The 27,883-nt window shown below is 37.9% G+C and overlaps 1 protein-coding gene across 4 annotated transcripts in view; it reads right to left on the bottom strand.

Annotated features, from left to right (window-relative positions):
• COL11A1 (collagen type XI alpha 1 chain) overlaps window positions 1–15,945 on the bottom strand; it is a 136,801-nt gene extending 120,856 nt beyond the window's left edge. For 3 of the 4 annotated variants that reach the window (XM_030455017.1, XM_030455014.1, XM_030455016.1), the window contains exon 1: window positions 15,834–15,939. In XM_030455017.1, coding sequence (XP_030310877.1) covers window positions 15,834–15,939 — 106 coding nt within the window. Of the gene's footprint in view, window positions 1–15,833 lie in introns of all 4 variants that reach the window. The other variant, XM_030455015.1, reaches the window with a different exon arrangement.
• Window positions 15,946–27,883: the final 11,938 nt, after the last annotated feature.

Here is a 27,883-nt window from a genome sequence, read left to right as displayed (position 1 = left end):
CCAATTAGAAAAGAAAAAATATAACTGCTTTGCCAGCTAAGACTAAATGCACTGAATCACAGTCTTTCATGCTTTCCAAGTTAAATTAAAATAACTTGTTTTGTACTTTATAACCCAAGTACAACCAGGTGCATTTATGCTCAGTGTCTAACAGTTCAAACCTGAAATCCAGAGCTGCTACTGCACTGATATTGATAGAAGGTTTTGTGTGTGTGTGTAGGGGGATGGCTTGAAAGGCAGGGGCGTGCTGCACTGCTGCATGCACAACCCCATGTTTGAGACTGATCAGAGTTACAAGTCCCTGCCCTGGACGCTAGATTAGGAAGAGGCACGAAGTGAAAAACAAGTGGCTCCCACCCCTGCACCAATAGGATTCACTTTTGCTGCGTGTGAACGGCACCAGGTGACCTGTAGCAGGTAGTTTTGGGAGTGCGGTGGAGGGGGCGTGGACACTGAAACAGTATATAAATGGGTTTTGTAGATAATAAGGTCTCAAAGCATCGATCATACCTCTGTGAGGACTCATCTTTGACTTTGTGCCAAACCCCTAAGGTCGCCTCCCCCCACAACATACGTGTGTATATATGGATATACACTCAACAACAAAGTTTTAATCCATGAAAGTTCACCAGAACAAAAGGGCCAAGTACTGAATGGACAAGCACTTAAACAGAGCCAGCGTGAGAACACAGGTTGCCTTTTTCTCTTAGAAAAAATTAAGGTGTTCATTATGATACTCCCTACAGACCACATCTGTAAAAAGACTTTTCAGAGACATTTTTTTCTTTTGGACTATTATGCTGTTTTTATACTAGCAAACTCATGAGCACTTTATCCAGAAAGACAAAGTTTTACGTTACTTTCACTGTCAAGGTTGATAAGCATGTTTAGTATGTCTGACCCTTTTTCATGTCTTTGAACTGCACTGTGGCATTAACATTAGCTAACTTATTTTCTGTTAGCATTCATTTTAAGTGTCAACAAATATCAATTTAAGGTCCAAAATCCACTGTGTGTGGGTATTCAACTATTTGAACAAATCTTTGTAAACAAAGAGACTGTAAAAATATAGAGAAAGCGATACTCTTAACTGCAACCACTCCTGAAAACAGCCTTCATTTCTTACTATTTATACAATTCTAGGCAGTGGTACTATTTTTTGCAACTGTAGTACCTCAGAAGTCACTTTAGTATTTTCACTGTCTATAACAGGTACGAAGTTTAACTAGTACTTCCTAGCCATTTTAGGTCTTTCTAAATACAAAGATCTCAATATTGTGGTTAAACCTATCTATCTTAGAATAACACCAAGTACAGTCTTTAAAAAAAACCCTAAGGTTTTATCAATCAGCTTACAATGCACAAACCTTCTTCTGTCTTAAATATATTCTTTTATTTTTTTCAGATCACGCAACTTCTCATTTCCTGATTTCTCATTCTTTCCAGTTATTTGTATTATAAAATATAAGCCAGGTAGACAATGTTTGCTACAAACTAACACATTTTGAATGACAGCTACAGTATTTACCATATCCTGCAGATTCAAAAAATTATATTCAAGCATCACAGATTCAAATAGTTTGGGTTGTAAGGGACCTTAAAGATATTCTAGTTCTAAATCCCCTGCATAAGCAGGGACACCTCCCACCAGCACAGGTAGCCCAAACACACAAATCTAGTCTTGAAAATTGACAGGGAGGGGGCATCCACAATTTCCCTGGGACACCTATACCAGTGTCTCACCACCTTCACAGGAAATAAATTCTTCCTAATATCTAATCTAAATCTACCCTCTTCCAGCTTAAAACCATTCCCCCTCAATCAGTTGCTATGTGCTCTTACAAGAAGTCCATCCCCAGCTTTCCTGTAGGCTCCCTTCAGGTACCGAAAGCCCACTAGGTAGTGAAGCCTCTCTTCTCCAGGATGAATAACATCAATTTTCTCAGTCTGTTTCCATAGGAGAGGTGTTCCAGCCCTCTGATCATCTTTGCAGCCCTCCTCTGGACTTACTTCAACAGTTCCCTGTCCTTCCTGTGTTGGGGGCTCTAGAACTGGACACAATACTCCATGTGGGGTCTCAAGAGAGTGGAAAAGAGAGGGAGAATCACTTCTCTTGACCTGCTGGCCACACTTCTTTTGATGTAGACCATGGTACAGTTGACTTTCTGGGCAGCAAGCGTACTTTTCTGGCTCATGATGAGCTTCTCGCCAATCAACACCCCCAAGTCCTTTTCCTCATTATTGTTCTCAATCCATTCTCTGACTAACCTGACATTGTGCTTGGGATTGCATTATCCCAAGTGCAGGACCTTGCACATGAACTTACTGAACTCTGTGAGGTTAACATGGGTTCCTCTGGATGGCCTCCCTTCCCTTCAGCACATTGACCAAACCATACAGCTTGGTGTCAATAGCAAACTTGCTGAGAGTGCACTCAGTTCCACTGTCCATGTCACTGACAAAAATGTTGAACAGCACCGGTCCCAGTACTGATCCCTGAGGAACGCCACTTATCACTGGTTTCAGTTTGAACATTGAGCTGTTGACCACTAAGATGTTGACTGAGTGTAACCATCTAGCCAATTCCTTATTCACAAAGTGGTCCATCCATGGAATTCAGATCTTTCCTATTTAGGGATCAGGATGTCACCTGAGGCCGTGCTGAATGCTTTGCACAAGTCTGGGTAGATGACGTCTGTTGTTTTCCCCTTGTCCACCAACAGTGTGACCAACATCGTAAAAGGCCAGCAAATTTGCCAGGAACAATTTGCCCCTGGTAAAGCCATTCTGGTTGCCACCAACGACCTCCACATTTTCTGTGGGCCTTAGCAAAGCCTTCAAGACTATCTGATCCATGACCTCGCTGGGCACACAAGAGAGATTGACTGCCCTGTACTTCCATGGGTCTTTACTTTTTCCCTTTTCAAAAATGGGGATATATTTCACCTTTTCCAGTCAGCCAGAACATCCTCAAAAGTAAAGTTTCAATAGTGTGCAAAATCTAAACTATTGGTCTTACGTCTGTGTTAATTACTGACTATATGATTATAATTAATATAATTTATTTTTGATAGGTATTACACACCATTCTAAAGTTACTCCTGTATTGAAGGAACTGCCATATTCTTTTTTCTGGTAACAGATGGCTGTTTTTGTAGTACCTAAAATAATGCAAACCAGTGATGTAGAACCAGTCACTAGAAAATTCCAAGTTTCTCTTTAATCAATCAGCTTTTACATTCCTCCGATTTGGTACTATGATTTAGGATGGCAAGGAAGCAACCAAAAATAAGCATCGTGCAAACAGTTCTCGTGTGCTGTTAATTCTCCTTATGAAACTCAGACATCTTTGAAAACTCAGGCCTCTTTGTCATCGCAAACTTGCCAAAATATAAGATCCAGACCCTGAAAGTGGGTCACTACATTGCAGATGTTTATGGCTACATTGTGCGGCTGCTTGAAGGCCATCTCCTGAAGGCCAGAGGTGGCCACAAGATAGCCTTTTGAAAAGAAGAATATGTACACCAGCATTTTTCCTACTAAGCTCTCCTGACTTTCAGTCTACTATAAAAAAGCAAGTTTCCATGATGCTACTTTTCCACTGATAGAGAATCAACTGCAGGGGATCATTTTTCCCACCAAATGTTATATTGCAAAGGTTAACAGCCTATTCAAAATGTTCAGATAATTCAAATGATTCAAAAAAAACTTCAGAAATCTGTGAGACTTTCAGTGCCTCTAGCAGACTATACAATTGTAGCCAAAGAAGGGTTTAAAAGTGCTGGGATTTCTGGAACAGCAAAGGAAAATTCTTAAAAAATATCTCTTTAGAAAACAGAACTGTGAGAGACAGGAGCCTGATCATCCTACTGCCTTTCAAAGATATCTGAATTGCTAGTCATTTAGCTCCATTGCTAGTTCCTGATTTTCAAAAATAAAGAAGGTAAAGCACAAAAAAATTTAGTGGTGTGATACCTTAAAACTTGAAATAACTTGTAACTTGCAAAATTTAAAATTGTAGTCAAATATGGTCTTCATTACTGTGATATTACTGAAGTACATCCATTCACCCAATGAGCTTTCAATGTTTATACTGGTATGGATTTGATCTGTAGCATTCAATAGTAAATTTAACTCCAAAGTGGTATTTTAGCTTCTTTTGCTTTACCTATAGCTTTCTTACATAGGAACTAAGTAGAAATCAGAGGGAAGGGTGGAGACGGATTGGCAGAAGCTTAAAATATAAGCTGATTTCAATGGTATTAAAATACATGTGAAAGCATATTAATTATAAAGAGAAAAAAAATATGTAAAACAAAACAGAAACACCTAACTTCTGTCAGTGTATCTTTACTGGAAATTAAAAGAATTCAGTGGAGTTAAGTAGTTGTAAACTGGATGCTAGATGCCACTTTTACACTTCTAGGTCAGGACAGAACAGCAGAAGTGAACTAGATGAGGAACACTTCATATGTTTTCTTTTTGTTTAGAAAGGAGGAAAATGCATTTAAAAATTTACTTCAAATTTTGGTTAGCATTTCCAAGCCCATATTTCTTAAATATACAATGATACATGTATTTTAAAGGCTATGACAATGCATTTTATTCAATGAAAAAAACACATCTGTTAAAAATATATATTTTTAAACTGCATTTATAGATTAGTAAAGGACCTCTGTAAAAATCTAGACATTCTGATCATATATTCACAGTTTAAAACACCATAGCTTTCATTTCATTTGACAATCTCTAAATTGAAATAAAATCTGTAATTTATCATTCTATTAATACTGATGTTGATATTATACATAGGGATCAAATTCTGATTCTTTTATATTGCATTAGGCCGAACAACTACTACAATTATTCAATGTGACTTTATCTGGAATTCAGTAGAAGCTGGTGAAAACAGCAGATTCATTTCTGATATGTTATAATGTTATAAATATAACCACCATTTATTATCCAAGATCAGAGGACTTCCTTCACTTCAACTTCCTGACATACGGAAATCTATTACATAATGTGCCTCTCCCTTTCTCTTGGTGGAAACTGCCCATGGAGGAGGCTCACCAGTACCATAAAAATGCAAGTTATGATATCTAAGAAAAGAGGGACTGAGAAGTTCTACAACAATACAGAAACTGAAGTCCTTCGGACTTCAGTCTGTCCTGATGACGTACTCAATATGTAATAGCAAGCCTCCTCGCCTTAAAGATGACCTTTGTTTCAGTATAAATACTTAGCATTTCCATATGCTAAGGAATGCTTCTTGCATATGACCACATAACTTCAGGTAAAAGGATATACCTTATAAAACACAGACAAGTTGTATCAGATGCAAGAAAATCTGCAGTGGAATGGTCAGGTCTGGTTCCTAACATATTTTTTTAACTGCTGATGGCAACCAAATTGTGTTTATTCCTATCTTCTCAGTTCATGTACAGACAGTATCCTATCTGTAACTAAGATCACGGAAAACTTGATATCTTAATGAGAGCCAATAAAATTTTTCCTTTGTGCATCAGCTGCCACCATTAAAATTCTGCATTGTGATAAAGCCCATCAAAAATAAACACAAAAAATGATGGATCAACAGTGCATTACCATTTGAGATTACACCATCAGCAATAATTTTGGATAAAAAGATAAAATCTATACACATTATCCTTCCACCTACAATCCCATTGGAGGCTAATTATTTTAATGACTTTGCATTTATGAAAACATTTTGATTCACAATAGATGCTTTTTAACTATTTTTTAGCTACTGACCAAGTGTAGAGATGGTCCAAAACCAAAAGAAGTTTTATATAACAAGTTTACTTAAATCACACAATTTTACTCAAATCAATCTAGACAGTGACATTAATGTAAATGTTAGGTATAATGTTAGGCCATTAACATACACTGACAATAAAGCTGTATTTTTTTCATGTAAGTAGAATGTTGTGTCCTGTAGCACCCTAAGCAGTTAATTTACAGCAATAGTATAGGCAAATGTTTAACCTCTTAAGATCTGAATAATACATGGAATGCTGAGATTCACAGTAGCAGGGGATTGCACAGTCCTCAGTAGAGTTCAGATTATGCAGATTGAGAATATATTATTAATTGAATTGAGAGATCTTTTAAGTGAATTTGAGAGATAACCAAGGAAGTCATAATGGTCATAATGACCAAGGAAGTCATAAACTGTCCTTACCTAGAATTTCCCACACCTTGAGTTTTCTTCTACACAAAACATGCTGAAAGCCACTTAGAAGCTGCAGTGAAAAACAAACATAGCCCTGAAACTTTTTAGATAGACTATACAAACATGAAATCTTCTCTCTTTCTATGAATTGTGAAGCAATTCAGTGAAGCATTTTTAGCAGCAGTTAAAGGTGCTAGTGGCCAAGGACTAAATAGTTCAAGACAGACTTTTATTGTAGAACGGGTATATGGAGGAAACAGTCATCTCTATTTTCAGAAGGAAGGACTTTGCTGTCAGGCCTCAAAGTGAAACTGCAGGATGGACAGGAAAGTGACTGTGGAGGCAACTTCCCATAGAAAGTGTTCAGGGGATGACTCACTTAGACTGAAATATTTTTTTTTTCTGTTCAGACACCTAATACAGCATATAATTTGAAATCCTATTTATATTTTAGTATGGTAACTCCTCAATCTCAGCTTCTTAATTTTATGAGAGAGCTCAGACACAATGATCCTTCCCTATTTAAAGGCCATTTTGCCATACATAATTTACAAGACGGCCCCACATTATGTAGCAGGAAGAGCCTTTCTTGCTCCTAAGGCTTGATGAGCTGCTGATCTGTCCATTGCCTCGCACAAGAGTGAGCTTCCTCTGTGGGTGTGTGTCCCACCTTTATTGGCCCCCTGGTCTTGCTCATGCCCAATAGGGGGCCTGCCCTAACCAGGCACAGGTGGACTCACACCCACTCTTTGGCAACTCGAGGCACCTGGATGTCTTGTTTCTCTACAACATTACATGCTGGGGGCATACTTTAAATGCAAATAGTAACAAAACCTGAGGGGAAAAAAGAGACAGTATTCTTTACACTATAGATCTACCTTAGCAAACTGAGTGTGCAACTCCTCTCTACATTGTTAATAACTTTGGAACTGTGGCTTTTCCTTTTTCAGATATAATAAACAGTACTATATAATAAAAATTATAAAAGTATTATACATTTTTCAGATTTAATAAACAGATAACTTCTAGAGTTATCATAATTCTTCATCAATGCCCTTTTTCTAATTAATGTGAAAGTGAAATTTATCAGTGAAGACCACAAATAGTCTGTAAGAGTTAAAATCAATAACTCATAACTGGTGAGATACAACCATAGGGTAGAAAAGCACTTAATTTTCACCAGTAAAAAGAACTGTTTGAGAAACTTAGGAAGACTGATGTTTCTAAGTTGCTATTATTTTACTTCATATTTTTCCATAGAAATATGCTTCATTTGCCAGTAATCTGTTCCAATGGAACCACTGCAAAACTAAAACTTAAGAGTGTTGAAAAATTAATCTTCAATTCTAAATGGAGAGTTTTTTCTAAGTTCAATCCAGTCTTATTTCACTCTGACAGATGATGTAAAGAATAGAAACTATTATATCCTGGGAGGCTAAAATGTGCATATTTGGTGGATACTGATGAAGGGACTCTTTGTGTTCAAGACTTTTAAAATAGGGTATCTATGGTTAGGTTTCTAGCTATATATTTAGGAACTTAAATAGAAGGTATTGGCTTATTCCACAGCTTTCTGCAACTATGTTACCTATTAAAGGCATAATAGTCTACCATTGTATAGTTTATTTACACTACTTAAAATTTTCATTCTTCACAGGTGTACGTGCTTATTCCAAGGACACTCCATGTATTCCATAGTGGGGTAAAGATAAAAAACTACCATTATGAAAGTTTCTAGCTGAAATTATTAGGCTCTCTAAAGCTTAATGAATTTAAAAGGTTTAAATATTTTCATAAACAAGAACTCATATGACGAGCTAACTAGTCTTCAGCTTCTGCTGTTGACCACTCAGAACAGACCTACCAGACCAGAAAAAGGAATAAATGTTTTGAGAGGGTTCTTCTGGGTTTTGTTTTTGGCTGGTTGGTTGGTTTGGTTTGTAGTATTGTGGTTTAGTTTTAGTTTTGGGTTGGTTTTTTTTCATTTTGTTTTGTTGGTTTTTGGGGGGTTTTGAGGGGTTTTTTGCTGGTTTGTTTGCTTTGTTTTAAAAACCCAAATAATAAACAAGAAACAGTAATAAATACAGATTGTGTCAAAGTTCTTCTGTGTAAGCTTATTTTAGATACCATGTCAAGCTGATTCAGCAACTTCTCCCTTCCTTGCATTCCTTCTCCCATTCTTAGTCCGGTTTCTCATTCTATCAACATTTAGCAAGCAGTTTAGTTTACTGGCTAGACCAAAGTTTGTTAGAGCTGAAAGAGTAATAAATGATGTCACTTTGCCAAATTATCAATAAGGAAGTCTTTAAAAGCAGAATTAGAATCTGGATTTATGAAACTGTTAGTCTGTTGACCTTCAGGGCACAGTAGAAGATGCATCTATTACTGGAAATCAATTTCTAATGTGGTAGGAGTATTTTTGTTCTTAAAATAGAAATATATATAATTATTATTATTATCTGTAATTATTATTTTACTGTGTTCTTCATCTGTTAAGCATTAATACAGGAGTAAAAATCCAAGAGTGAGAATTCAAAAGCATGTTATCTCCAAAATGCTTCAATGACTTTCCAGTTCTTAGAAAGGATTATGATGCCTTTCCACTGCAGGCTCCAGTCTCTGTACCCCAAGCAATGATTCTCTCCAGTTCTGCTATAAGTGTCTGAACACCAGAAAAGGTTCAGACACTCTTCCACCCTTAGCATTTCCTACTCTAGCTTTAGGGCAAATCTGCACTATCTCATAGGCTTTTGAGACTGGCAGTGGGAGACTTCCCTGCCTCCCAACTCTCAACTGAGCCCAGACATGTAACAGAAGACTGTTATGGGAGCAAGCTTCAAAAGCATTGGTTCTGCAGTCTCCTTTGTGAAGGTTCCAGTTCCTTTCATAGATGTTAACCAAAGAACTTTACAGAACTAGGTAATATGAACTCTGTTTTGTGGGCTGCAAAACTGAGCTACAGAGCATCTTCCAAGTTCAAAAATGAAATTGATTAAGCTTCCTAAACTAATTACATAGTTATCCTGAAAATCAAGCTATTTGTTGTAGTTTTTTTTCTTGGTACCTAAATACAAAATTTTTAGATTGACTGAATATATATTGCCCATGTATATATTTATAGAGAGAAACTTCTAGATCATTTTGTCTTATACATTTTCTTCCATTTTAGCTTTTAGATTAATTAGTTAATGGGGATCTTGGCTGATGACATTTTCAGAATCTGTTATTATTGTGCTTTCATATTTCATGATTACAAGAACTAGAGATTATCCAGATGCATGCAGGACTGACTGTGTCACCACAAAAGAACTTGAGTGGAACTGCTCAGAACTGGCTGCTTCTGTTTCCACACCAGTTATTTGGAAATCTTTCACTGACTCCTTATGATGCAAAACCTACTAAATGTGTAATAGTATTTCAAAGACAATAAAGACAGTCTGTGCATATACGGGGCAAAAATTTGATACCCACCAACTGCTTAATGTATCTTATTTTAAAGACCAATCTCAAACACTCTTGCAGGGTAAAAGAAAAACAAACACCAGAAAAAACACTTAAAGCCCATACAGAAACCAGTGGAAAACTTGTCTATATGCAGCTACACAGTCAGATCTTTAGTAAGATTTTGAGACTGACTTTTCATATTTGCTTTATATATTTTACGACAAATTGTGATTTTTTTTTACTTAAAACCTTTCAGACTAGATAGGCTATACTTTCATCACTTGTTCAGCAACACTGACTACAACCAGACACTAAAGACCTAATCATGATTCCATAAAATGTTTCACTTGTTACCCACAAAAGATTGGGTTAGCTCATCAGCTGGTAAAGACCTGTACTGACCCATCAGTTTACAATATTTTAACAACTGTCTCTATATTTCTGTGCAATTATTCCTTTTTTACACCACAGCAGATTATATTAAAAATGCAGACCAACTGTCTATGCTGAGACCTCTGCTAAAGATTCAAAAAGTTGTTTTTGTAGAGACAGAACTTCCAACTGTGAAAATCAGTAAAACAAGTATTAAATTCTTGGAGTATCCTGTCTCTATTACTGTATCTAAAAAAACCCATGAACTAAAAATGGTCACTGCTACCGCAAGAGACAATGTGTTCCTTTGGCAATTAAACATGAAAGAAATTAAGCTCACTTAAAAGCTTTGTCAATCAAGGTATTTACTCAGAAATAATACCATCAAAAATATCTTCTAACAAATAAGAGTTTTCAATGTGCAACATTTGAATATTTTTCAGCTATAAGAACAGAAAAAAAGCAAAACACAGCTAAGGACAAAATTTACAAATGGTGCCATTTAAAGTAACCTTATTTAATTTGAGAGAAAAACAATTAAAAACTCACTGTACTAACTGATGTTAAAACTCACTGTACTAACTGATGTTAAAGGTATTACCTCCCTTTTGGGAGCAATGTGAGGATATCAGACCCAATTCTACATCCAACTGATACTAGCAGAAATTCTACCAAGGCAGACAGAAAGGTTGTAAAACCTTGAATTTTTTTTTCAAACTATGAATAATCTATATGATAACCTATCAGAGTACTAAAATAATTTGAGTAAATGCACAGATAAGGAACTGAGCAGGTAAAATTTAGGAATACAGCAATACTTTAACAATATTACCATGCTACGACTCATAACTAAGTTAACTCATACCATAGCTGTCAGTGACATAATTAATTAATAGCAGGATCAGGATCTTAATTTTTTAAATCATATTTTACAAGACATCTTTCAATTCACTTTGTAGAAATCACTTTACTTCCATAAGATCAGCTCTGCCAAATAACTTCTATTTCACATACTGCATGCATTAACACTTGGACATACAGTGAAGTCCCAGACCTAGAATTTGCAAAGGTTTTACAATCCCTAATGTGTGATAATGTGCTAAAATAATTAAAGTTCTGCCAGGTGCTACTACTATTTTAATAACAGGGCCAACAATTAATCCTTACATTTACAGTCTGTAAACGTAGTATTTAAGAGAATAGTACAGTTATGAACCCTTGCAACAGGCACATGTGTTCACCTAATTCCTTTTAAGTCCCTGCTCTCTATTGTATCCATCCAGAGGGCAAATTTTTATCACTGCATGAGACTACATTCTTAGCACTTTAGAGATTTGTCTCAAGTTCTGCATAATTTATTCTCCTCTATTACCAACAAATACTTAGAACAATGATAAATTAACCAGTACTGGAAGGATTTCTTCTGAAAAGAAGTAGAGAGCTCTACAAAGAAAAGAAAAGCAGCTTCCTAATCTTGCTGGCAGATAGAAACCCTACTGTTCACCACTGTACAAAACAAATTTGGGAGAGATAATTGCTCCAGTTTGTTTTAAGTATAACTTCACTTTAGTAGTAATGTCATAGGGTTTTTTAATTATGATTCAACCTTGATACAATTAAGTACCCAAGCATCCGGAAAGGTATTATATGAAAAGTTATTTTTTCTAGTGACATTCCAATAATAGGTGCTAGGCACAGACATCATTTAAATCCAAAAAAAGCACTCAATATTTGTGGGCATTCTACATCTACTTACATACATTTACATTTGCTAATATATACATAAAAATGAAGTTGAGAAATTTCTTTTCTTGAAAGCTAGTAAAAATACAGTTTCCTGCAGCCTGAATGGTCCTTTCTGGGATTCTTGTGAAGTCTCCTTCCAATAAATGCAAAGATTCACTAGAATTCTCTCTCGAGAATCTAAAACAAATCCCAGTCATTTTTCTGTGTCATGTGTCTGCTGCTGAAGTGAAACAATTTTATCTTAGAACCATTTTAAAAGACCCCAAAACTAAACTGTAAAGCAAACTGGACATTTACACACAGGTGTCTCTTGCACTAAACTGGAAGACTGAACCACTTCACCTGCTGAACCCTGAGACTCAGAAAAACTTCAGCAAAGACCACTAGCTGAATCTAGTAAAATTAAATAATTTTTGATCATTTGATGAACATTTAATATCAGAAACACCTGTTTCTGAAGATCAATGGCATTTTGTTAAACTAAAACTAACATGCAAGATTATTTCACTCTAAATTAAAGGAACCTTGAAAACCTTGGAAGCTAATTGATCAGTTGAAATCGTCTGCATCACTATCAGTTCTGAGAAGAGATTAAAACTTTTCTAGTTTAAAACACCTTTTTGTACAGGTTCAGACTAGCTGGATACATTAAACAGTTTTCATTAAAGAAAAAGATCAGTATTTTCCCACTGTAACTTACCAGAGCAACTACAAATAAGTAACAGTATTAAGTGTATACCCACAAAGAAAACCCTCCTTTTGCCATCACTAGTGAGCCCAGTTTGCATTCCTTCTGACCACTAGTTTCCAAACCTGTGTGTGGGAAGCACAAGCAACCTTTGTATTTCCTAAGATGACTGTATAAAGTATCTATGCTATATTAAAAACAAATCTACTTGCTACTTACACATAAATTCCGAAGTGTGTTTTCTATATATAGCTTCACAGCCTGGTGTTCAGTAATGACTCTTAAATCTTTTTGCACACAGACTAAGAACTGGATTTTTGTTTTCTGGAAAAGGCTTATAAATAAGAAAAAGATTGATTTTTCATTTCTTGCTCATGAAATTTAAATCAGCATCACAATAGTGCATTGATGCCAGGCCCTTACAAAAAAAAATTTATAGTGTTGAAGCCATGCCATTTTGTCTAAATGAGTTTATTCATTCCAAATACATTACCAAGAGATTTAGTATTTAAGGTGAGGAAAGGGAAAGGAAATCAAAGGATGTCTTTTAAAAAACTGAAAATTGTTTACTTTAGCCAAGTCATAAAGCAAAAATATTTTCTAAAAAGAGCTCCTTAAGAGCTGGCGGCAGTGAGCTGACACAGTCACTAGTTGTACCATTCAGTTGCTTCTCACTTCTGTAACTTTTTCTGTCTAAAGAAGAAATAACTCAGGAGCTCATTCAGATCTTCACAGTGCCTTTCTTGGTACTATGAAAAGCACCTCAGACTTCTCTCTCTCTCTCTTTTTTTTTTTTTTTTTTTTTTTTTTTTTTTGTGTTAAATAAAGAGACTTGAAAAACAGTCAGGAATTTTAGGAATCTTTTGAGGTTTCTGTACATGGACTGTATTCTGCTGTCTTAAAAAGAAGACACTGCTATACTGCTATATGACTAACACTTCATATGAATACACCATGTAATTTTCTTTACATATGGATAGTTTGAGAAATAAAACAACTGAATAACATAGGATTTAATGTACCACAGTTTATAAGGGCAACGATTCTTATTTTACCCAGCATTTTTATTTAATTATACTTTTGAGCTGCTGTAGCAGCTATATATTTTATGTTATTCCTTGGTATTTTCCCTCTCCTACTTTCAAATGTGAATAATTATGTCCCATTTTATCTTTTAACTACTTTAAACAGAATTAGAGTACATAAAAGATGATTTAGAAATATCTTCCTTCTGCTCCATTAGGGAAATTAGGTCAAATTCTACTCCCTCCATAGTTAATGGAAAAACTCTTACTGACTTCAATAACAGATGAAGCCTTAAACACACAGCTCCCTGTAGCTTCTAAGCAACTTTCAGAGAAGTTCAGGAACTAAGTTCTTTTCAGCATGCACCTACACAGAGCCTGCAGTTTTATGTTTCTGAAATGTCCTTTGTACATAAGACCAGAGGAAAACATTTTTAATACAGCTTTTTAATTTTTAATAATTACTAAAACCAGATTACTCTGCTAATGTTGCTATCTCAGTAAGCACCAGATAAATTCAGTTGATTTTTTCTGGGCAGCCTAGGTTTAAAAACTCTGTTAACTTTTTAATTCTCATCCAACCCATAACGTAAAGACAATCTGTAGAAATCCTACTTAGTTAAGTCACTTCTACTGTGAATGGTCACATGAAAAGTGGCATAAGAAATGCACCATGCTTATTGTGAACAGTATTGCTTCCCAAAGAAACTTGGTTTCGACATACTAACGAGGAGACGAGTCCTTTAAGGTCTTCGAGGTTAATTTAATCTGGGTGCAACTCCACTGGACTCTGTGGAATTGCAACTGGAATGAAATTTGACCCTTTCCAATCCCTGTCAGAAATGACGCCAGAAGGGGGCAGAAGCCCTGACTGATCTGATACCGTCAAGGTTGTGCCTAGGTATGAAGGGCTTGAATGGGAAACTGATCACCTCACTGTGCTCCCTCTAGAACGCCTGATGATTCATAAAGTGGGATTTCAGATCAAGAAACACCTCCATAAAATAGCCATTACATAAAAATTAAACCTTTCTTGCCCGAGAATTAAGCCCCTCATTGATGTCAGACCCACAGAAAAAACAAAAACTTCAGTCCCGGCCAGATTGGACCGTAGATGGTCCCTGGGGCTCCGGTGGGAGGGAGGGATGCAGGGAGGGGGAAAGAGGCAAAATTTGCACCCTCGGTAGGAGGGGAAAGCGCTCCCGCCACGGCGATTATGCACTGCAGCTCCGCGAATGTCCGAGCACATCTCAAAAAAGCCGGAGGGCCTCGCCGGCGCCCGGATGGGACAGAGCGGCGGGCTGCCGAGAGCTGAGTCGTGCCGGGGAGTGGTGTGGAGCGGAGAAGTGTGGGGGACGAGAGAGGTGGTGCTGAGGGGGGCAGCGATTCCTTTCTGCTGAAGCTGCCGCGCAGCTGCCTGGCTCTCGTTCCCGCGGGCTGCACCCTGCCCAGTAGGTCCACGGTCGCCTAAAGGACCACTCGATCCTCACGGGGAGGCTGATAAACGGGAACGAAGTTTCGGTAGGAGACCCAGCGCCGACACTGCCCGTGTGGACCGCAACGACCGTCAGGCCGAGCCCCCCGAGCCCCCCACCCCGACCCCCGCCAGTGCATCCCAGGCGCGGCGCTGCGCACACCACCTGCGGGGCGCCGCTGCCGGGAGGAGCTGTGCTTTCCTCAACGGCTGGCAAAGGGCCCTTCAAATATATTTTCTCCTCAAGAGAGAAAAGAAGGGGGAAAAAAAAAGAAAAAAAAAGAAGAAAAAAAAAAAAAAAAAAAAAAAAAAAAAAAGAGAGAGAAAGAGAGAGAGAATGGCGAAAATCAGAGCGGAGAGCCTCCACCTCCCAGTCTCCACTCTACAACTTTCCCTTTCCCTCGCCCCTCCGAGATGTAGACACTTGTAGACACTAGAACCATTTAGGTTCTCTTGGTGAACTTTAGTATAGTAAGGACTCCGTAAACTCAACAAATCTGAAAATCAGACACACACTCCACAAAACTAGCGGTGAAAGAGAAGAAACCACTCGGTTCAACAAGTATTTCTTTCATCTTCTCACCCCGCCAGTGCATCCCCTTTACTGCACTAATGCCACATCCAAAATCTAGCACTGAGGCTGAACGAGAGCCCATCCCTCCGCGGCACCTGGGAGAGACGTCTCCTGCCCCGCTGCCGGGGGCTCCCAGCGGGTCTCCGCGCCTCGAGACGGCCCCAAGCGCCTCCGCGCCTTCTCTCGGCTTTTCAGCATCAGGAGCCGCTCTGACAGGTTTCCTCTGAAACGCGCCCACAGCCGTGACCTGGGTCCTTTTCCCCAAGAGAAGGAGAGAGGCGAATGGACTCCCCAGCTCCCCATTGCTTTCTTACCTCCCTTGACCTCTGCAGCCCGAAAGATAACGAAGGTGACGAGCACAGTTACAGCCGAGTCCCAGGGCCATCGTCTCGTTTTCCACCTTGTGGACCATTTCTGCATCTCCATGTTAGGCACCCACAAGTGTGAATTAAACCCGGGCGCCTTCAGTTTATACCGGCTCCGTCCTTTCCACTATATTCCCAGAGATTACTTTTCCTATAGAGCCATACGTGGTATGCCAAGAGGGGGTTTTCTCTCTCACAAACCCCTCCCTCTCTGCCCGGCCTTGTGCAGGTCCCTCCGACCCGTCCTCCCCGATGCCCTGCCTTCAGACTGAAGGGAGATGAGGGGCTTCAGTCAAAATGCAAAGAGCGCCACATTCCCCCTAAAGGCTTCATACCGTCAGAGGGCTGGGCGAGACGCTCCCAGGGCCACCCCTAGAGCCCAACTGACAAGCCAGCCGCCGGGCGGAGGCCAATCGCACGGCTCCCCCGGCCGGCCACAGCACCGCCCTCCGCCCCGGCGGCGGGACACCGGCCGCTCGGCGCCCGTCGGCATTTCGCGGTACCTCCGGCCCTCCCTTATTCTCTAAGGGAGCTTCAGGATGGAAGCAGTGCGGGAGACTGCGCCGGGATTTCCCGGCACTGGGTCGCCGAACCTCCCTCAGTCCCACCGCCGCCCCCTGCGCGCCCCTCCGCAGTACAGCGGGCCCCGCGCCACGGCGCGTGCGCAGTTGCCGTCTCGGCGTTGCGGCTCCCATCAGAGTGGGGACGGAGTCGGGGGACGGGAGGGAAGCGGGGGTGGGGGACGCCGGGTGGGGGAGAGAGGGGAATGGTTGAGGGGAGAAATATGCGTTAGAGGAACTGGGGCGCTGAGGTGAGGGCCTGCTGCAGGGTGGCCCTTCGGGCATCCCGAAAGTCTGCCTGCTGGCGTGGGTGCGGTGGCAGGTCCGACCCCGAGGACTTGACCACCTCACACCCGCTCCCGGGCGCAACTTGTTCTCACACACCCTTGAGGGACCTCCGGGGACTTCACTTTAAGGTGGCTTCTTACGAAAGGAGAGAGCGGAGTGATGGAGTCCGCCACCAAACAGCCGTCCCCATTTCCTGCCATACTACATCCTGGAAATGGGGGGACCAAGGTTTCACAGCTCCTCCCCGAGTACCCTCCTGTCCTGCTGTCCCATTTGTGCAGCAGTCAGTGACGGGGACAGACCCGCAGGTCCTTCAGGAAATAAGGAAAACTATGGTCAGATTTTCATAGAAATTTTTAAAATTTGCTTTCATTGAGATCTGTCTCCTTGAATGTCTTACAGCAATCAATAAACACGAAGTTTAGATTTTACTTTTATAGGTTACATTTTAGAAGTCTTATCCTTTCCTACAATATGTTGTTTTACTGCCCTGTATTAATAGATACGTCCTGGATTTTTTGAACCAATTTTTAGCCCTTTCAAGAGATACACAGAGTTGCTCTGGCACTTGAAGCAGTAGCCATTGTACAGCTGTGGAACAGCAAAGCTCCACGGCTGTCTTGCTGTTCTGTATCAAAGTGTACTCCTGCAGAACTGCTCTTACTATTTTGTCTGTCTTAAACCATAACCTCATTCTCAAGAACTCATTTTTATTACTATTATTGTTGCCAAAGCAGTCTGTGTTGTCCCCAGTCGTTTACTGTAGTCTGCCTAGAACAGATCAAGTTAATTCCTTGATGTTTCATCTTCCTTTGTTACATTGTCACTAGACAACCCCAAGGGCAATTTATTCTTTTTACTTAGTAATTTATCCTTGGAAAATCTCATGCTATGAAGTTTTAAGTTTCCCCTTGATGCTTTCAAATTACACATCTTTCTGTCACCAGCACTCTTGAAATTTCCAGTCTCCTATCACACAGTTCCTCTCTGACAATTATTTTTTTTTTACCGTTCCTGTTAGCCTAAATGAATACAGCTAAACTGCATCCTAGTGAAAAGAAGCATTTCTGGCTCTGCCCACGAGAGAAATTGTAAGCATTTCAGATAGGTGGTTAAAAAGAGCTACGTAGATAATATTATTTTAATACAGTGCCTTTATGGTTACTTAAATTTATTAGATGCGGTTCAGCCCCCAAAGTGTCTGTGGAAATATATCCCTGATTGTTGTGGTCCTACATCAACCTGAAGCAGAACAAACAGGACAAAATCCTAACTATTTGGCAGAATTTTAGATCCCTGCAAGGCAGCAGAAGGAAAATATATTAATCCAGGTGCAGTAGTATGCTTATACTAATATACAATTCTGCATAATGCTAATTGTTAATTGTAGTAGAATAACTACATTTTTTAACATTAGCTCATTTTCATGTGTTGCCATATCAAGCCACACAAACATGTAATAAATTACCATCAGAATGTTCATTTAAAAGAGAAAAGTTACATATTGCTTAAGTGAAGATCCATATGTTGCAGCTTGTCAAAGTCCATGCTTAAGGACTACAGATTTTCATTTAACTGATTTTCTTAATTATTTTTTGTAATCTTTTTAATTGCATGACGGTGTTTCAGAGGGAAGTAATTTTGACCAGGTGCAATGAAATTATGCCAAAGAATAGATAACGATTTAGATCATAGATAAGCTTTATGAATCCCATGAAGTTATTCTTAGGATATTTTTGGTAGAAAATTTCAGTACTTAGATGTACTTTCAAGAGAAATATGTTTGTTCTTCAATCTGAAAGAGGGTTAAAACATGAAAACATTTTCAGACAAAAGCAGAAGTGAATAATGTTATTTTTAAAATCAGCTGTGATCCACAGCGGTTTGTTCTTTCTTGCTCCTCATTACTCTTCAAGACAGTTTTACTGAAAAGAAAGACTAAGCACTGTGACATTCATTATGTTCTGTCCCTGTTATGTCAACGTTGGCAGATTAGTCCATGTTTAAATATTAGGAATAACTCTCTTGTATGTGCACAGATGGGTCATTGTTGTATTTTGGGGCAGAGAGGGGGAGGGGTTAGGAACTGTGGAGAAGGGAATGTTTCCTTGGGCCACTGTAGCTTACAAGAAACTCGCACCAGCAGTGCTTTCACCTTCTTCAGACCATGTCCACCATAATGAAATGTAACTGTAAATGAGATGTTCTTTGGATGTCTTGCAATCATGCCATATTTTATTTCATTGTCAAGGTTTAACACTCATGTATTATCAAGAACTTTTGATGTGGATCTGACACATCCTCCCAGAAGCTTGAAGAGGTCTCAGTCAGAAAACCCATTACTCTTTATAGCATTATACTACAGTAATTAGCCTTTATTTTCCCATAATTATATATGAGGTTTTGTCACAGTCTGCGAAATTATTTTTTAATTTGAATTTTTTGACTCTTCTGAGATTGCTGTTGATAGAAACTGATACCTAATTAAGTCTCTCCCTGTAGGCATTCATGTCACTATTAACAGTAAGGAAATCAAAAAAGAATTGAGACAGGATTAGGGCAGAGGGTTTTGAAGTCTTAAGAAACTAGGTTGTTCCTGGACCCCGCTGACCCTTGGAGACAGTAATTGTGTTGATAGAAGCCTGTGCCTTCAGCTCTATCAGTCCTATGGAAACTTGTAGGCTATCTGTTTTGGATGTAGATATGACAGTTTTAGGCTGAAGGTTTTAGCAAAGAGCTCAGGGTATGATACCTTTGTAAAATTTTCCCCAAAGTGAAGTGTGTTAGCAGAAATCATTGACTAAAATTGCCTTTAACTAGGCAGGCTACTACCTTAGGTGCTAGTTCATTCAAGTTATAGCCAGTGTTCAAGTTACACCTTTATGCTCTGAGATTCGTAACTGTCCTAAACACAGAGTAATGCTCAACTATGCAAGACTGCCAAAGACGAGTAGGAGGGAGGTATTAATAGAATTTGATGTACTGTGTTGCAGTTTCCTGCAGAAGTTGGTGTCCTTCCTAAAATGAAAGCTATTATTAGAAATTAGTTAAATGGTGATACTTGAATTCTAAATTGCTGCATTTTCCATTTGCATTTTGAACCTATGAGAAGCTTCTTCTTCTAAAAAGATAAGAAGGAATTATGCATTGGTAGAAGACAGTGCTGTATACCAATTGGCAGAAATCAATGCTTTAGCCTCCTATAGGCTGAGAATAAGTTCAGTGCTAAAGGGTTAGGAAAGTAATGCATCAACAGGTAAAATTAATTTCTTATAAGATAGTGGTATATATATATAGATATATAGATATATTTATTTATTTACAGTTGGAATTCATTCTGTAGATCTAAATAGGGCTTCTGATACACTTGAGGTTAGGTTATTTAATATAATGTTTTTGCAGCCCTGAGTAAAGTTCAGTTCTACAGGGTACCCCATAGGTAAGCACAGAAACAGTACAAATGTAAATCGGACACTTATACTGTCTTATATTATGTCAGTAGATACCAACATATAAATTACAAATTAGTGCTGGACTCTGCAGAAGGTACAGAATTGGGCAGATACTGCTAGAAGCCTTGTATTGTCTTTTTCTCTGCCAGACTCTGTAGGAATATTTGCCCTAGGAGAGTGTTCTTACTGTTTAAACAGGTTAAGGGTAGGGTTCTGGGAAGAGATCACTTAGTATAAAGAACATAACGTACAGTATAATCTACAGTGTTTCCATAAAGAAAAAAATCTGAATATGAATATGAATAGAAGCTGTTGGGGTTTCCCTTAGTAATTGATCCTGCAGCTATTAATAATGCAAGAGCTAGAATTGGAGGTATAGGAATTCAGGATTAATGTTTGGGAATATTTAGACTGACTCTGATCAATAAAATGGGCCAGGGACTGTTCTTTGTCCCTGAAGTGTCTGGTCTTCTGAATAGGGTTGAGGTCAGATTTACAATCTAGAATCCAGTTTGTTGCCAATCTCTGAAAGGCTTTTAGGGGCATGAAAGAGACTAGCAATGCCACAAACTGATGTAATTTGTTCTCTTTCTGTAATGATTTACTGGTTTTGAGATTAGGTTTAGAGAAGTGTCAAAACCCTGGCTCACCCATAATTTTTACAGTGTTAGGAATGTTGCTGTCAACAGGAGAGGTTTATGTGAGGACTCAGCGATATATTTCATATACAACTCAGATGATCTGATCATGGTACAAAGTGACTTGGTATCATCAAGATCTAGTATGTTATTTTCAGTTTTCTATCTTTTTCATCTGCCAAGTCTACACACAGTTGTCATTAAGGTTACACTAAAGCAGATGAATTCAGGAGATTGGCATGTTGCTGGGTAATACAAAGCAACTTATCAGTGGCCAATGCCTTTTTTAGTACTAAATACAGTGAAGGCTAGGGATAAGATTGGCTTGAATATCAGGGTAGAAAAATAGTATTTTCAAGACCCACACTTATATCAGGATTTGGCAAAGCTTGTAGGAATAGGATGTTTAATGGCATCATGAGCCTACCATTCTTTTTAATAACCATATGTATGCATGTGAAATAAGGGGTTGGGGCTGAGTTAAGAGGTATCATTTGGGAAATGAAAACCTGAGCATGCTGGATAATTGTTGGATTCTGCATAGCTCATTAGGATGAGAATTGCTCTGAATTTTTCATGGGCCATTGTATTCATTCAGATATGGTGCAAAGTGTTACCTTACAGCTTAGGCAATCTGTTTGTACGGATCCATCACCTTGCTGCAATGAAAGCAATGTTTAGGATTGGGTTTATATTCAGTGTTTAAGGCAAAAAAAATTCAAGAGTCTTGCTTTTTACAGACACTGCACAGCTTGCTATTGTTGTAAGAATGCACCATCTTTTGGTTTGTTATAAGTACTGGTTACCTATCTATGTGTTACATTTGGACTTGAGAGGAATTCACTTGGAGAGCCTGAATTTTCAGTTGAATTTTTATGAGCCACAGAGATACGGGTCAGTCTCTTTGTTTCATGTTTGCTTTGGTTCCTGGTCTGGTTATGGTTGTGATTTAGGAAAACAAGGATAAAAAACCTTCACAGATACTCTGTGCATCAGAGGTAGGGTAAAGAATCTGGTTATATCAGAAGCTAATGCATTGTTTTCAGGTTTTCTCTTGGTTTTGTTTACTTAGTCATAATGGAGGTCAAGATCATTGGAAAAAAAAAAATTATTGCTTGTTTATGTCCAGTCTCTCTTCTGCCTCAAGATGAGGCTGTGTTCTGTCCTTTAGCCTCCTAACCCTTTGCTACTTTGATGCACATCTCCGTATCACACAGCTGTCTTCTTTTTTTGTGTGTTCTACTTCCCAGCCCTCCTTTTTATTGGTGTCCATCTATGGTGTTATATGAGAGAAGTAATTGACCTGCATTTATGTCAAATCTTGCTGCAATTAAGGAGCACATTTCATTAGCTTTGTTCTTTTCATTGATAAATATAATTGCACAAAATTTTAATTATCTATGAAGTTCTTTCTTGCTTTACAGAGATTTAATATACATAAAAGTGATCTCTGTTATGATGCTGGTACAGTTTATCTATTTGAGGAGCTGCAACATACAGTAAGACTAGGACATTAGTTTCTTTTTGGTCTGTGGATCTGAAGTACCACACATTTGTGAACAGAAAATTTTCTGACTGGAATTGTTCTGGGAATGTGCTATGTGTTTAGCCTCTGGTTAAAAAATGTTAACACTGTCAGCCTAGGAAGTTCATTGAAGAAAAGCAGCAATTGCCATTTTTTCTGGCCTCACTGACTTTGTTGGATTTTATTCATGACTGTCTCATAGAATAGCTTGATCTTCCTGTACCTCCCTTAGTAGAATGAAAAATATTGCTGAAGTAGCATTTTACAGCATATAAACAGCACATTTCCATCCTTTTCAGCAAGCAGCAGGAAGTATCAAGTATCATGAAGCATTGCCAGCTCAGCTTGGTAATTCGGCTGAAGTTCTTGGAGCTAATTTCAGACAAACTCCCTCATCTTTCAAGGCTCACCTACAGGCATTTTATAGAATAGCACAGTGTAATTGATACAGCAACCTACCGTTGCTTTTTCATTTCCATGAATTTATTCTTGGGATCATAATCTGTTATAAACATAATTATAATTCAAGAGAAAAAAAATTAAAAGAAGCAACGAGAATAATGTGTAATATGTCTCCTAAAATATGACATACTAAGGTGTTATAGTCCATTTACCAGAATTTCCTCATTCAAGACAACTGAAAACGAGACATGCTTATTTGATGTAGGGATTAGTTTCTCAGTTTCTGTCTAGTTTTTAACTATTGCCATTACACACCAGAACTGTCAAAATCTACATACTGATTGCCGTTTCTGAATTTATTTAACAGCCAACTAAATCTTACCTTTAATTATAAGTCTGTCATGGTTTTGCAACACAAAGCTTTCAAATATTTGCCTTTACTGATACCTATCTCATTCTTCCATTCATTTGTTTTTATGGTTTATCTGAGGCTTTGTTTTGCTGCAGATCAGTTGAAACAGATATGTGGGCTGGGGGAACTAGCAGGGGGCAGCTTGGACAGGCTCAGCTACTCTCATTGCCAACTGTTTATCTTGTATCAGACAGAGTCTCCCTGATCAGTTCTGCTTTAATCAGTTCTTGAAGCAGTGGGCCAATATCTACATACCACAGTCCATTTGTAATTATGATTTGTGACAAATTAAGAACGCAGCTGTTTAAGTATAAAAGGCCTCTTACAGTCCTCGTTCTGCATTGTTTTGTGGCTTTTTGTACTGGGGTAGTCCTGGTGGCCTATTTATACACAAGGAGGCAGTGCAGGCACAGACTAATGGTCTGCATGCGTCACACACTTGTCATATGCTTATTAGTTTCTGGCAACACCGATGCTACCACCCGCACAGTTGCTTTTAAGTGGGGGAAATTAAGACAGTGAGAGAACTAAGAAAGTGAATAGCTAACAGCAAATTAATTTATGCCTAGTCATGGCAGTCCTGTACTTCCTCTTCCTACTCATAGACACGTCACAAGTAAATCAGTTCTGAAAGTACTCCAGAGTAGAAAAAAAGTTTATTCTGTTCTGTAGGTAAGTGCACTGGAAAAAAAAATAGGAACATTTCAGGGAGGCCTGGCCCAGGTAGCTCCCTGTCTCATGCCTGCCCTCTCACTTGCCCAAGTTTGAGAAGATGAGGACTAAAACACTATATGCATATAAATAAATAAAAATAAAAGAAAAAATGCATTAGTATTTTATTGTTCAATAAATATTTAAGCTCCATTATATTTAACTCATATTCCTCCAAAGTATCACATTCTGTCAAAGGACTCACGGGGCTGTCAAATGACAACTGCCTTGGAATATGAGAATGCTGGCCGACTTGCTCAAGTATTTCTCATTATCCACCTCAGTTTATAAAATAATGTCCATTTTAAAAGTACTTGGGGATGGAAACTGAATTACATGCATTACCGTGCCATATAAAAATTTTTTGTTGGACGTAATTCTGTAAAATCACAGAAAAAAAAAGAGAAAAAAAAAAGAAAAAAGTAACTTCTTTGAAAAAAGTGGTTATGTGTGGTTGCTTCAAAACAGACACAGCAAACTTTTTTATTTTATTTGATGCCTTTTAATTATTTAAGCTTTGAAAATCCTGTTTAGGGCTGTCCATGCCCTTTTGAAATGTGAGTCTGCTTTCAGTACATAATCCCTACCAAAGTCTTGGGGAACAGTTCCAGGAGGGCAATGGTTTGTGCATGTTAACAGCAGTTCCCAGAAGGCACTGAGTAGTTCATGTGACAGGAAATAATGAAACCAGGATTGCACTAAACCTGCCAAACTGCCTTGATCTTCTTGTCCACAGGCACAGAATTCTGCAGACCATGAAGTTCCTCTCTCAAAGGCAGTACATTTACATGTTTTTGTACATGTGTATGGATGTTAAAGGCAAGTCTCCTGAAAATGTTATTTTAATCTTGTTTAATGTAATAAAATGTGAGTATATGCTTCTGATACTAGGACAAACAGAGGGGAATATAGCAGCTTTGTGAGAGTCACAAAATAATAAGTAAATACAGGACCACCAGAACATCTCTGCATATACTTTGTCCTATTTGATGAATTCTTGAAATTGTTATTCCATTTTTGTTCCCAATGATGTGTGTTATACTAAATGATCAATATGTTGATTGCTACTTCATTCACTCTTAGTGGCATTTATTTCCCCTTAACACTTTAAAAAACATATTGAACGGGTGCTCACAATGCTTCAATAACTCTATTGCAGCCTGTAATAATCTCAACTGCCCATATTTTGCTTATGTTTTGTTTGGGTTTTGATTTGTTCAGGTTTTTTTTTATAGAGAAAGTGATTATTTTTCAGTCAATGCCATGAAAATTATTAACTTTCTCAGAAAAATGACAAGTTTTTCTTTCAGCATGTATCTTCAAAGCAGCAGTGGGTGTCCAAACCCTGCTGTCTGCCAGGCACACTGCCCAAACTAAAAAATAATTAGATTCATTTCTAACCAGTCTGGACTGAAGCAAATAGTAATGAGGTCTACTAGCATAGTGATAGTTGAGAAAGATTGAAACAATAAACTGGAAAAAGATAGAATAGATCCTTAGAAACAAAATGTAGAACTCCAGATTAAAATGCATCCATTTGTAAGTATTAATTTAATTAGGTACTGTAAAACTGGCAATAAAAAGATAGGAGTATGAAAGTTCATGTTTGGATTCCTAGTTTAAGAAATGCAAGCTCTATTACATTGCTTCTTCCACTACAATACTATTTCATGAGTTATGTGATCCAGACTCTCAAGATTAAAGTACTAGGCTACTGATTATTAAATTATCACAGCAATAAGGAAATTTTTTACCAGATAAAAATCTCTAGCAGATGCTTTTGAGTCCATAATTCAATTACATGTGTATTAAACTTGTCATGGAAATTTTAATACAGAATATGAGGATGTAAATATTATTATTATTATTATTATTATTATTATTATTATTATTATTATTATTGCACTGTAATCTCTATGGGTATAATGAAATATATTTTATTAATTTATACGTAATGCCTTGAGATTAGACTGCTCGAGCAAACAATGGATCTGAATGAAATCTGAACATTTCAAAATGTAGTACTGTCAAATGACTATAAAACAAATTGCAGAATTCTGAAATACAGTGGGCAAAATAATGAAAGTTGAAATATGCCTATTTATTTGTGCTGCGCTCAAATATTGAAACCAGAGATCATCATAAGACACCCACAGGTGTCTTATTAGATTCAGATATGCTTATAGCATCTGCACTTTATTTTTGCAGAATCTGAAAAGGCTAGGAAACAATGTTTATTTTATTTATGCTAATTTATATATATCCAGATTGATTCCAGATGATAACTGTAGCAATTTTATAAAATTTATTATGTGGCTTAGTCTACAAATTCTTTATCAAATTATAATCAAATATGAGAGTGAGACCAGGAAATGGAGATAAAAAAATATATTAAACTCCAAATGCTGATTATTTAGCTACATTGCTGTCATCCCTAGATTGCTCATGATCCTTCAGTCTTCCAGAAGATACATCTTAGTGATCAACACTTTTACAGACAAAAGCCTTTTCAAAATTGAGCTTTGTTATACCAATGGGATTTTATAGATCTGTTTTTATTTTAGGTATGTAAAAAAATCAAAATTCATTTCAGATGATATATAGCAATCTTGTCTTTTACTTTCCCCTAGGATAGAACATCTAGCCTATCATGACCATACACACCGTTTTGATTCTGTATTTATTCCGACATCTGCAAGCCATCTATGACTCTGATCCTACCAGTATTTTGGCAGGTGCTTAATTTTCAGGTATATAACTGTATCTGTGAACCTCATTGGGGTATTTGTGTGTGCACATACATGTATCTTTTCCTCCCCAGGGATAGTTCCAGCTACTACAGGGTAGCTAGACATTTCTGAAATTATTTTAAGTGGTGTTTTTTATATATGAAAAGTAGAAACAATATATATTTCTTGGCCATCTCTATGGTAGCTAAGACAAAGATAAACCATAAAGATGTTACTATTATTTTGAGTTGGATAAGAGTTGAAGTGGCTGAAAAAAACCCGGATAAGTTCATTGTAGATACTCCTCTGTTGGACCCAAAATAATCATGGTATTGAAAAAACTGAAAAGAGCTATAGGAAGAAGGGAGTGAGAAAAGCTTATCTGCAGTGCCCTGCTTTGAGGAAGAAGAACTAATAAATGAAAATGGACATTCAGTCTCCAGCAGTCAGTTATGCCTGTGCTGATAATGCCCAGGGAAAAAGACTGATGAAATGTTGATGCTTAAATCCATCAGAACAATCTCAGATAGTATCTAAGATGAGCTTCCATCTTGCAGCTTTGACTTCTGACATAATCCCTTCAATTCATACAAACCCATGGTAAATTGCACCTGACTGAATAGGATCAGGATTTCCCACATTTTAAGATCTTGAGACAAATTTTGTCATGAATATAAACAAGCATAACTATTGACTTCAGTGGACTTCTGTCAGATTATTAGAGCTCTGAATTTGGCCTGTTTACCTCTGGAGCCTAAAGTGAATGTTTGCGAATGATGGTGTTGCAAGAAATATTCATTTTGACAGGAATGAGAATAATGAACAGGCAGCTGGAAATACCTCAGCATGTTATGCTTCTTGGCAGACTTCACAAGCAGTAGAGCTGCTGGCTTTGGAGTTGCCTGTGGGTCTGTCATTTTGTTCATGTCTGTTGGGTTGATTTTTCAGAACTATTTTGACTCCAATGTGTCATTTCCCCCATGGCTTACCTTAGGTTGTAAGGAATTTACATGTTATCTGCTTTGATTGTCTTCAATGCCCAAGAAAACTCTGGATCTGTTTCTTTATTATAAAAATTAATGGGAAATAGATGATATCTTGGCATCTCATTATTTATTTAGAAATATAATAACCATATGAACAATATGAAATATTAGTTGCCCTTACACTACTGGTCACGTTGTGAAATTTAATATAATAGTGCATGGAGAAATAGGAACACAAACAAGGCTTAAAAAGCTGAGAGAGCTGTAGTACACTATCACAGCAGATACTTATAAAA

The sequence above is a fragment of the Calypte anna genome, chromosome 8 (assembly GCF_003957555.1).
Source record: "Calypte anna isolate BGI_N300 chromosome 8, bCalAnn1_v1.p, whole genome shotgun sequence".
NCBI classification, from domain to species: Eukaryota; Metazoa; Chordata; class Aves; order Apodiformes; family Trochilidae; genus Calypte; species Calypte anna.
This window is presented reverse-complemented; position numbering and strand designations above follow the sequence as displayed.